A 12,169-nucleotide genomic window follows, 5' to 3' on the forward strand; every position below is an offset into this window, starting at 1 on the left:
AGTTTCATTAATCGAATTTCTTGGTGATTGAACTGGGAGTTTATTAAATAGTGGAATATAATGCATCAAAAAATTATATTCATGTTATGGAGTACAATGTGAGGATATATGCCTAATACAGAAGTAAGTTATGAAGATCTTGTTCATGACACATGAGCACAAACGTTTCGAAGAATCATTTTAATTTTTTATTAAAAGCAAATGAATTTTGAAAATTATAAAACTTGTCATGGTATTATGATTTCATGCATGGACACTATGGTAAAAATTTGGGAAAGTTTTGCACAAGTTTTCAGTACAGATGTTAGAAATCGGAACATCTCTATAGAGATTCCGTATATTTGTAACTAAGTCTTTACCATTTGAACTCAATGTTTGCAACGAAATGCGTGTTGACTTTCAAATTTTTTCTATTGGCAAACCAGCACTTAGTTGATTTCATGTCAAGTTTTGGTTATTTTTTGGATTAGTTTGGTAATTACCAATTTATTTTGCAACTAAATAATCTCATGTGATATATATTGAATTTGAGCTAAAAGTGCATGAAATAATGTTTTGTATTACATAAAACCAGAAAAGATTAACTTTGGCAAAGAATCAAAAATATTTTGTCAAAGGGACAAAATGTGACAAACAAAATTTACAAACATGAACTTATAGGAAAAATATTGGAACAAAAAAAAAGAGATCGTTGGTTTGCCGTGTGCCCTGCAGGAGGCACATGGTAAACTCAGTGTGGCCGACATGGCATGTTTGCCGTGTGCCAGATCGGGGACACACGGCAAACCTTCCCTTTTTGCCGTGTGCTAGATCGGGGGCACACGGCAAAAAGGGCAGCCGGCCCTTATCCAAATCGAGCTCGTCCCGACCGCGCGCCTCCCGACCACACGCTCGTCCCAAACGCATCGCCCTGCCCCGCGCCACCCCGCTCCGCCACGCCCCGTCCCGTCGTGCCAACCCGGCCGCGCCACCTCGGCTGGCCGCGCCGCCGCCGCACCTCCCCGCCGCGCCACGCCCCATCGCGCCACCGCCCCGCCACCCCGACGCGCCACCCCGCTCCACGGCCAACGGCCCCGGCTCGCCACGCCGCGCTGCCCCGCCGGCACCGGCCCGGCCCGCCACAACCCCAGCAGCCCGAGGGGACGCGGCTGCCTGAGGCCCCCTCCGCCCGAGGCTCGCCGCCGGCCCCAACGCCGCCGCAGGCTTGGCCCGGGCATCGCCGCCGAGACGTGGCGCCGCTGCAGGCCAAGCCCCGGCCGCCCTCCACCCCGGCAGCCCCAGCTGACCTCCTCCTGCCTCAACCCCGCCGGCCCCGGCCACACTCCACACCGCCGGCGCCCGCTGACCTCCTCCCGCCTCTACGCTGGTGATTTTTTTGGCCATTTCTTTGTCATTTCATTGCAATTGATGCAAATGTGTATGGATAATATAGCTGTATTTTTTCTATTTGCATGAAATTAAAGGAAAAAAGATAGTGAAATTGACCTCACATGCCGCACTAGTGGTATTTATGGAAATAATTATGCACTAGTGTAATAAATAAATTGACCTCACATGAAATTATAATTTTTGTAGGATTTAATGTTGCAGTACGTATACGCCATCTTGTTGAGCTGTGGCGCCTGCACCGACACACGCGTCCCCGCCTCGCTCGCCGTTGAGCCCTAGGTGAGCATGTGAAAAAGGCCTTCGCTCCTTTTATTGTTCGGAGTAGATTATATGATCTAGTTGTTTGTGATGATATAATTTTTAACCTAGAATTGTTCTAGGTAACATATGATGATCTTGAGCTTGTGGCTGCATTAATTGTTACAAATCATGTAGTTATGCTTCTCATGATTGTCATCAAACCATGTGACACATCTATGCCCAAAGCAACTCTCGTTTGTGTTGATATGATGGTTGGGCTGGTGTGTCACATGGTTCCATGTATATCATGAACCCCTTTTTTTTAGATGATTTCTCCCGCTGCACGTTCAAGATCAAATGAAACGAAACATATCTGAAGCATACAACACTAGTTCAATATTTTTTGTTGAGATGACCAATAGTAACAAATCATTGATTATAATTTCACATATGTTATTTTTTTTCTGCAGGACCGAGCACCGCCACCTAGTTCCCGTCGCCGGCCTTCGCCACCTCAGTTTGCAGGACGTATAGCAAGGTGAGGCATACAAGACTCTGCTTTTCGTACCGCATGTTCGTATATCACGTAACCTAGTTAGGCGTCTCCCGTTCGAAATAGATACGGATGGAAATATGCAAAACTTTGCATATGTACGACCGTATCTATTTCGAATTGTCCACATTTTTGGACAACCCGAGGAAGCGTAGATGGGGTTAGTTTCCATGGTCTACTCCCTTTCGAGACAGAGAATCGGCATCATTTCCCCGTTGTTCTCCTGATACACAATCTCCCTTCCGAGACATGTATTTGGAGAACAGCGGGGAAATGCTGCCGAAATTCTGTCCCGGATCGGAGTAGAGCATAGAAATCGACTCCAGCTACGCATCTTTGGGTGGCATTAGGACCTATCTTAACCTAGTAGAAAGTTTAGGTATCGTGTAGAATATAATATTGTCTTTTATATTATATTACTCGTTGATATGATAGAGTATGGATGATTGTGCGTGGATGTACTCCGGTTGGAAACAAGGGGGGGACTTGACCTTGGAATGGATTCAGAAGACAGAGGCTTCCTTGGATCGAGCATTTTCAAAGGTTAAAGGAGGCTCATGCACTTGGTGTCCCTGCAGGAAATGTGGAAACACGCGTCGACAGACACGGGAAAATATGACACAACATCTTTGCAATTATGGATTTACGAGAGACTATACTCGGTGTACCTACCATGGTGAAGCGAATCGTATGAGAGATGAGGTCGTTAGGCAACGCATTGAAGATCATGATGCTGATGCCAGGGTAGGAGATATGTTAGATGACTTTCATGAAGTACACTTCGAGGGAGAACGTAGCGAGGAGGAGCCAGAGCCAACCGCGAAGGCGTACTATGACATGTTGGCTGCAGCACAAGAACCCCTTCATGGGCATACGAAGGTTTCACAACTGGATGCCATTGCACACCTGATGGCCGTGAAGTCCCAGTTTACCCTGAGTCGAGATGCTTTTGATGTTATATTGACAGTTATTGGCACTCTGCTTCCGGAAGGTCACATTCTTCCAAAGAGCATGTAAGAGGCACAGAAACTCCTTCGTGCATTGAAGATGCCATATGAGCAGATACATGCATGTCCCAAGGGATGCATCTTGTTTAGGAAAGAACATGCGGAAGTAAAGTATTGTCCAAATTGTGAATCCTCTAGGTTAGTAGAGGTAGAGACTAGTGATGGTCAGAAGAGACAGCTCGTGGTCCTCGTGAAAGTCCTACGATACCTTCCGCCCATACCGAGGATCCAACGGCTATTCATGACCGAGGAGTTCGCGAAACAGATGACATGGCACAAAATGGGAACTCGATACAATCCTGATAAGCTTGTACATCCATCCGATGCTGAATCATGGACCCACTTTGATGGGATTCATGGAGTCAAAGCAGATGAAGCTCGTAATGTGTGTGTTGCCCTAGCAACAGATGGCTTCAATCCATATGGAGTGTCGGTTGCACCTTACACTTGCTGGCATGTCTTCGTTATACCCCTCAATCTCCCTTCCGGCGTGATTTTCCAACGACAGAACATATTCTTGTCGCTGATAATTCCTGGACATCCGGGAAATAATATGAGTGTGTACATGGAGCTCTTGATTGATGATTTGCTCCGTGTTTGGGAGGAAGGGGTTTGGACATACGATCGAGCTACAAAGAAAAATTTTAGAATGTATGTTTGGTACCATTATTCCCTGCATGACTTGCCGGCGTATGGGATATTCTGCGGCTGTTGTGTTCACGGAAAGTTTTCTTGCCCAGTATGCAAGGTAGCTCTGATGTTCATATGGTTACGGAAGGGTGGGAAATATTCTTCGTTTGATAAACATCGACAATTCCTTCCTCTTGACCATCCATTCAGACGCGATAAGAAGAACTTCACGAAAGGTGTCGAAGTTCTGGACCCTCCCCCTCATATTATGACAGGTGCTGGTGCTCGTGCTCAATTAGATAGTCTTGTGGCCAATGCAGAAGGTGGTTTTGAGGGATATGGTGAGCAACATGCCTGGGCGCAGAAAGTCGGGATTGTGGAGGCTTCCCTACATGCACGATCTCCTCCTTCCACGTAACATTGATATGATGCACTCTGAAAAGAATATCGCAGAGGCACTCTTCGGAACTATCATGGACATTGCAGAGAAGACAAAGGACAACGTTAAGGCCAGAGTGGATCAAACAACATTATGCGATAGACCAAAGCTAGACATGAGGCCTCCTGGGTCAGGCAAGGCATGGAAAAAGCCTAAGGCCGATTTTGTCCTAAAACGGCCACAGAGGAGGTAAGTGCTAGAATGGTTTCAAACCTTAATGTTTCCTGATGGGCATGCAGCGAATCTAAGGAGGGAGTCAACTTGTCTACTATGCGAATCAACGGGCTTAAGAGTCATGACTACCACATATGGTTAAAGAGGCTTCTTCCGGTGATGGTTCGAGGATACCTCCCTAATAAGTCTGGCAAGTGCTGGCAGAGTTGAGCTTTTTCTTCCGCCAGCTTTGTGCTAAGGAGTTATCTCTGACCGTTATTGAAGAAATGGAAAAAATGGCGCATGTGTTGCTCTGTAAGTTGGAGAAGATATTTCCACCAAACTTCTTCAACCCGATGCAGCATATGATTTTGCACCTGCCATACGAGACACGAATGGGGAGGCCAGTGCAAGGTCGTTGGTGCTACTCAATTGAGAGATGTCAAAAAGTCCTTCGAACTAAATGTAAAAATAAATACAAAATTGAAGCTTCCATCGCAGAGGCATACATTCTAGATGAGGTGTCAAACTTCACATCGAAATATTATACTGAAAATCTTCCTAGCGTGCATAATCCACCCTCACGTTACAATGCTGGGGAAGCTGCCTCGAACCTCAGCCTTTTCAAAGGGCAACTCGGAAGTGCAAGTGTTGCGAGCATCAAGACCTTGAATTTTGAAGAGTGGCGCAGTATCATGCTATATGTGTTGACTAACCTATCCGAAGTGCAGCCGTACATAGAGTAAGTTATCTGCATTCATTTAGTGCTCGAGTACTCCCTTTTCGGCATTCAACCCATTCGTTTCTCTTTCGAACAGGAAATTTCATGTGCAATTCTGGCATCGATCAAGGACACCTACCCTCTAGGAAGCTGAGACCCTTCTTAGACAGGGTGCGGGAAATGGAAGGCTTGATTTTATTTCTTGTTTCAAACAAAAGGTAATGTCTATGTCGTGGCTCTTTCATAGTATGAATTTACAAGTTGCTCGTACGTGTACATAATTTGGCCTGTTTGAACTTGCAGGCCCAAACTGATGCCTCAATGAATGCCGAGTTGCGTCAGATTGCCAATGGTTGTGCCTATAGGGTCAAGTCATTTGGAGCTTATGACGTGAATGGATATCGCTTCCACACAACAAGTCACGAGCAGAGTCGGCCGAATAGAAGGACCACAAATTCTGGAGTGTTTACGCCAAGAGACGATGGGCTCGAGTACTATGGAAGAATCGAAGAAATATACGAACTCATGTTTCATGGGTCGAAACCTCTGAAACCTGTCATATTCAAATGCCATTGGTTTGATCCTCATGCTGTGAGACGGACTCCGAATCTTGGCTAGTTGAAGTTCAACAAGCGTCCGTGTATACAGGAGATGATGTCTATATTGTGGCTCAACAAGCCACGCAAGTTTATTATCTCTCATACCCGTGCCAAACCGATAATCATCTCAAGGGTTGGGATGTTGTGTACAAGGTATCGCCACACGGTAAATTACCTGTCCCGAATAATGAAGATTACAACATAGACCCAAACACATATGCCGGTGAGTTCTTTCAAGAAGATGGGCTAGATGAGACTTTTCAGATAGACTTAACCGAAGCGATGGGAATGGAACTGGACAATGAAAGAATTGATAACGACAATGCAGGGGATGAGGTTCACAATGTCAAGGACTTAGAATTACTAGAACGATTACGCTTAGGCAATGACAGTGATGATGACAGCGTTCCTCCTATAGAGATCGATGGTGATTATATCGACACACGTGATAGCGATGATGAGACATATGATCCGGCTAATCCGGATCATGATGAGTATTTTTAATACATGTAAGAACTGTACTAATTAATTTTTTTGTACTATTTTTGTTCATTTTAGTAATTGTACTTACTTTATATACTAATTGTACTACTTTTAATGACATCTACTGATTGATTTACTCATTTTAATTTTAGGAGATTGTTCGGCGATGGTGGGGCGCAGCAGAGGTCTGATGAGGTCACTCACAGACCTGTTGGGCGGCAGATCTACTGAGGCAGGTGAGTTCTCCCAGAGGACTCGACGGACAGGCAGGAGAAGTCGGAGGAGTGGAGCGGGTTCGTCGACGCACGACGCCGCTGAGGGCTCCGGCACACTGTAGAGAGGAGGGCTGGGAGGAGGAGCAGGAGAAGGAGAGGGGCTCCTCTTGTGGAGGAGGAGGATGCCGGTGCTGAGGAGGACGAGCAAGAGAAGGAGCAGGAGCAGGAGGAGGAGGAGGAGGAGGAGGATGGGGCGGACGAGGAGGAGGAGGAGGACTTGGGCGTACCTGCCGTCTGGCAGCGAGGCCCGTCAAGGCTCCCGGATCGTCCGATACCTCTAGAGCACCGACCGGTACTCCGACCTGATGGGAAAAGGTAAGTAAATTTATAATATTTCAATATGTTTTCTTTTGATATATTCAAAGTCACAATTGACACTAATATTATCTCTCAATAACTTGCGCAAGAACTTTTCCATAGTTGTTCCAGGTGTTGCTCACAACCGCATGGCCAATGGCATCTTGGGACTCCTCTGCAAGCGACACTACCCAGACGCCATGGATATTGCTGGGGTACGTCAGCCAGCATCTTCGTGGGAGCACTACATCGCTGCACCGGATGGACCAGATGAGGAAGGCAGGGTATTCGACAACAAGGCGCACCGGGTGTTGAGCGAACTCTAGGTAAGTCTTCATGGCACTACATTTACAAATACATCATATTCATTGCACCGGGATTTGAAATTATGACTTTGTTCACATTTTTGTGCAGGATTTCTACAGATGCGAGGAGGGAATGATGCCCAGTGCGATGCAGGTGGCTAGCAAAGCATGTTATAAGTTGGTGGCCGATATGCTTTACGAGGCGCGCATCCAGGCCGTCATCGACTACAAGGCCAGGATCGAAAAAGTGATGATCTACAAAGGACCTGCGAGAGACATCAGACTCACCCGGGAACAATACTTGCGGGTAAATGCTCAATTTTAAGGAGTTATCAACTATGCTCCATTTGTTCTTCTTAAATGTATTACATATTGATGATGTGCAGGTGCCTCCGTGGTGGATTGCCAATGATTATCCGTGCTGGGTAATGATAGTGGACCGGCGGTGCTCGCAAGAATGGCTGGAGATGCACGAGGCTGCCCGGCAGCGGCGTTTGCTGATGCCAGGTGCACCGCACCATCAGGGCAACCGTAACCTCAAGGCGTACGCGGCTAGATATGTATGTGAATTAATTTTTTTATTCTAACTCTCAATTCTGCATAATTTTTAATCATCTTCCTTTTTTCGCAGTCGGCGTCACATGGTGGTGTGCCTTGCACCCAAGTCCAGGCATACTGTTTGGCCCACAAAGGAAAGGCGACGTCCGATGTCACCTTTAACCCGCAGGATCCGCCCGAAGCGTACAGCAACGCAAGCGTCGACAGCCGCCTCAGTGGGTACACCTCGATGGCACAAGAAATTCATGGGCCGGAGTTTGATGCGATCAATGAGCCCGTTGATGGAGAAGTCGTCATGAGGGCGGGAGGAGGCAAGAAGCATGGACAGTACTGGTTTGGCGACAGCTTAGTCGACACGGCGACTACTCCCACTCTCTTACAGATTCGAGCCAGGAGTACCAGCTCAAGCCCTACCATACGCCCACGGCCAGACAGTACACAGACTCAGATTGAGGCTGTCAAGGTTATTTCTGTTTCATCCGTCGTTCTTCCATTTTTACATATGTTCGCTTTGAATTCTAACTCTGGGATCAAATCTTTTAGGCCCAGATGTAAGCAGCCTTCCAAGCAAGGCAGGAGGCGGCAGAGGAGAGGTGGAGGGCCGAGCGGGACAACATGCAGCAAAAATTGGATCAAGCTCTAACATTTATGCAAAACCTGGGCTCGGCGATGGGTGTTTCGCCTCCACAATTCCCTCCGGCCCCACTTGTTCGTCAGGCAGAAACTCCTCCTACCGTAAGTGGCTTTGACTCCTATCGAGTTTCGGAATGTCTTAGTGACTTAGTATTAACCTAGATTTACTTAAAAATAATGTCTTATGATACATCTACAATGACTTAGAACTTAGGCTAATGCTTGTAGTTTCATTCTTATGTAACTAAATTTTTGTGCCTAAATTTGAATGTCCGTAACTTAATTCTTATGTAATACATGCAATATATATATTCGCTTATGTGTGGAATCAGTCGGCGGCATCCAATGATGGGCCAGTGAATCATGATTTCTCGCCTCCAGTGCAGCAGCCTCAGCAGTTTGTGTGGCCACCGCCTCAATGGGTGGCTTGGATTCAGCAGCAGCAGCCGTCACCACCGCAGCAAGGTTGGTCGCAGACGCCTACATGGCCGCCCCCGCCGATGCGGCCGCAGCACCCGCCACCGCCGCCGCTGCCGTCGGCCCCGTGAGTTGTATGGACTTCATTTCTAGAGACAAGCTTTGCACTTGAACTTGTATGGACTTTGCCGTATAAACTTGTATGGACTTGACTTGAACTTGTGGTTGTCGATGAACGATACTAGAGTTTATTTGTATCTGTGCATTTCTGGATAATATTGAATGCATCCGATGCTTATTTGGATTGCATGCGATGATTATTATGATATATGTGAACTGTTTGTATTATTTGGGGTACCATATACGTAATAAAAAATACAGGATCAGAGACATTTGCCGTGTGCAAAAACCACACCACACGGCAAAAGAACCAATATTTGCCGTGTGCCAAAGCCAAGGCACACGGCAAACATTTGAACTTCGCCGTGTGCCACGTCGCCGGGCACACGGCAAAGGCGGCCGCCACCTCACTTCCCAGGTTCCTGCTTTTTTTTTTGCCGTGGGTCAGCTTTGGCACACGGCAAAGGACGTCTTTGCCGACGTCTGAATGCCGTATGCTCTTTGTCATGTGCGGCACACGGCAAAACTTGCTTTGTATATAGGGTTTTGCCGAGCAGCAGTTTCTTGGGCGCGATCGTCATTGGGCCAGGCAGACCTCAGAAACGCCTTCCCCTCTCATTTCATCGAACACCTGCCGCGCGTCTCCTCTTTGCCGCCGCCGCCGCACTCGTCCGATGCGCCGCTTCTGCCACGTCCCTCGCGGCCGGCGGGCGGCCACCGCGCCCCACGACCACCAGCGGCTCCCGCCGCCGGAGTGGATCGAGCCGTACCCGGACCTCGCGGACCCGAGCCCGTACGCCTCCGCCTCGTCCGCCCCGCCCGCCCCGTCCCCGTGGCTGCCCCGCGTGATCTCCCTCGTCCTCCGCTCCCCGCCCGCCACCCTCGCCGCCGACCTCCGCGCCTTTTGCAAGACCTTCCTCATCCGGCTCTCCCCGGCCTTCGTCGCCGCCGCGCTCCGCTCCCCGCAGCTCGCCTCGCACCCGCTCCCTTCGCTCCGCTTCTTCCGGTCCCTGCCCAACGGCGCCGACCTCCTCGCCCACCCGCAGAGCCTCCTCAGCTGCTATGTCTCGCTGGTCCACTCCTTTGCACGCTCCAGGGACGCAGCCCCAGATGCTGTCGGCCAGGTGCGGCAGTTCGTCGCCGAGCTGCGAGCGCACGGGGACGCCGTCCTGCAGCATCTCACGCCGGCGTCGTCGGCGTCTCTGATCCGCAGTCTCGCCGCACTCGGCCTCTCCGAGGAGCTTCTGTGGGCGTGGCAGGCCATGCGCCTCGCCGGCGTCGAGCCGTCCAGGCTCACCTACAACTGCCTGCTGGATGGCCTGGTTAACGCCGGCCTCCTAGACACTGCCATCAACGTGTTCGACGCAATGTCCACGGAGCATCGGGTGCGTCCTGACGTGGTTTCCTACAACATTCTCATCAAGGGGTACTGTCGCGCGGGGAGGACCCAGGATGCAATGACACGTTTTGCGGACATGGGGGAACAGGCACAGCTCGTGCCGGACAAGGTTACTTACCTTACTCTCATGCAGCGGCATTACAGCGAGGGCACGTTTCCACAATGCATAGCGCTGTTCCAAGAGATGGAAGAGAGGGGAATGGAGCAGGAGATACCTCAGCATGCTTATGTGCTGGTGATTGGAGCGCTCTGCAAGGATGGGAAACCATTCGAGGGGATGGCAGTGTTTGAGAGGATGCTGAAGCGAGGGTGTCCTGCCAATGCAGCCATGTACACTGCACTCATTGACTCGATGGGTAAGTTTGGGAGGGAGAAAGAAGCAATGGCACTCTTTGAGAGGATGAAGGCTAGTGGAATTGAGCTTGATGCGGTGACATATGGTGTGGTTGTTAATTGCTTGTGCCGATTTGGCAATATGGATGAGGCACTTGAATGCTTTAGGAGTTGTGTAGAGAAGGGTGTTGCAGTGAATGCCATTTTCTATACAAGCCTAATTGATGGCTTTGGAAAAGCTGGGATGCTCGACCAGGCACAGGAGCTCTTCAAGGAGATGGCGTCCAAAGGCTTTGTGCCTGACTCATATTGTTACAACGTTCTGATTGATGCATTAGTCAAAGCAGGAAGAACAGGCGATGCTTGTGCTTTGTACAAGAGAATGGAAGATGACGGCTGTGATCAAACAGTCTACACGTACACCATACTCATTGATGGTTTGTTCAAGGAACACAAGAATGAGGAAGCCCTGAAGTTCTGGGACAGTATGATTGATAAAGGAATCACCCCCACTGCTGCAGCTTTCAGGGTCCTCGCCAATGGACTCTGCCTTTCTGGCAAATTCAGCCGGGCATGCAGGATACTGGATGAACTGGCTCCAATGGGGGTGATCCCTGAGACAGCCCATGAGGATATGATCAATATCCTGTGTAAGACTGGCAGGTTCAAGCAGGCCTGCAGATTGGCAGACGGAATTGTGCAGAAGGGCCGTGAGATACCTGGGAGGGTTCGAACAATGATGATCAATGCACTAAGAAAAGCTGGAAACACTGACCTGGCAGTTAAACTGGTGCATAGTAAGATCGGCATTGGGTATGAAAGATCTGGCAGCATAAAAAAGAGAGTGAAATTTCAGACCCTGTTTGAGTGAGTTGCCAGTGGTGTTTTCCTCAAAAGTGAGGAGAGCCCTGAGTCACACCGAGGTTAACATCACGTGCTCCAGGGCCCAGGCTATCTTCCTGAAGAAAGCATTCCATCCGCACAGGTTTTTCTTTTGAATGGTTTGGTTGCTGTGAGGGCTAAAGAAAGCTTCACCAGCTTTAAATCGATAAATTATATTGCTATTCAGTTTTTTAAGATACCTTTCCCTGATTGCTTGAAGAACCAAACTGAGATCAGTTTCTTCGATGACACACCTGTACACTACATCGATACAGATTCTAGGACCAGAATCTACTTGGAGCAATTACTTCGTTTACATCCAAAAGGAAAGGTATCTCACTCGATGAATCAGGTATGATTGCCGTAGCGTCAAAAATACTATCACAGAAAATGTGAAGCCATGAAGACCTTCTGGTGCTGCTTTGGCACTTTTTAAATTGGTAGCACCCAACCGCAAGTCAGAGGTACCCCTGCTGAGTGATGACTGATGAAAAGCTTCGATCCAGATTTAAATGGGTGTCGAGTAATGCATGAGATAGAAAGACGGGTCTGTTCTTGTCTGGACAAGCTAAACAATATGACACTTCTATGATATATCACTCCTAAGCAGTAACGTACGAGATGAAACTGGTTGGAGGAAAGTGTGTATCCAAGTAGAATCTATTACAAGAAAACTGTGCTGAATTTAACACCTTAAAAACTGTAACGATTTAGCTATATCACGGTTACCAAATCT

At 48.3% G+C, this 12,169-nt stretch overlaps 2 protein-coding genes across 2 annotated transcripts; both read left to right on the top strand.

The window, feature by feature from the left end:
• Positions 1-6,013: 6,013 nt before the first annotated feature.
• LOC120681349 lies at positions 6,014-8,204 on the top strand. Its single transcript, XM_039962850.1, has 7 exons — positions 6,014-6,158; positions 6,367-6,450; positions 6,910-7,070; positions 7,201-7,398; positions 7,478-7,651; positions 7,723-8,112; positions 8,193-8,204. Exons 1-7 carry the CDS (start codon positions 6,014-6,016, stop codon positions 8,202-8,204), a joined length of 1,164 nt encoding a protein of 387 aa, XP_039818784.1.
• A 1,197-nt stretch (positions 8,205-9,401) lies between these two features.
• LOC120682951 (pentatricopeptide repeat-containing protein At1g03560, mitochondrial-like) lies at positions 9,402-12,039 on the top strand. The gene has a single exon (XM_039964959.1). It carries the CDS (start codon positions 9,494-9,496, stop codon positions 11,420-11,422), a length of 1,929 nt encoding a protein of 642 aa, XP_039820893.1. The 5' UTR covers positions 9,402-9,493; the 3' UTR covers positions 11,423-12,039.
• The last annotated feature ends 130 nt before the right edge of the window (positions 12,040-12,169 follow it).

The sequence above is a fragment of the Panicum virgatum genome, chromosome 7N, assembly GCF_016808335.1.
Source record: "Panicum virgatum strain AP13 chromosome 7N, P.virgatum_v5, whole genome shotgun sequence".
In the NCBI taxonomy this organism is placed as follows: Eukaryota; Viridiplantae; Streptophyta; class Magnoliopsida; order Poales; family Poaceae; genus Panicum; species Panicum virgatum.

Excerpts from the sequence above, each read along its gene's own strand:
- LOC120681349 (XM_039962850.1), top strand. The coding sequence starts at position 6,014 with ATGGGAATGGAACTGGACAATGAAAGAATTGATAACGACAATGCAGGG. Across the intron at positions 7,071-7,200 it reads GACCAGATGAGGAAGGCAGG|GATTTCTACAGATGCGAGGA; the intron begins GTATTCGACAAC and ends ATTTTTGTGCAG. Across the intron at positions 7,652-7,722 it reads AGGCGTACGCGGCTAGATAT|TCGGCGTCACATGGTGGTGT; the intron begins GTATGTGAATTA and ends CTTTTTTCGCAG.
- LOC120682951 (XM_039964959.1), top strand. The coding sequence starts at position 9,494 with ATGCGCCGCTTCTGCCACGTCCCTCGCGGCCGGCGGGCGGCCACCGCG.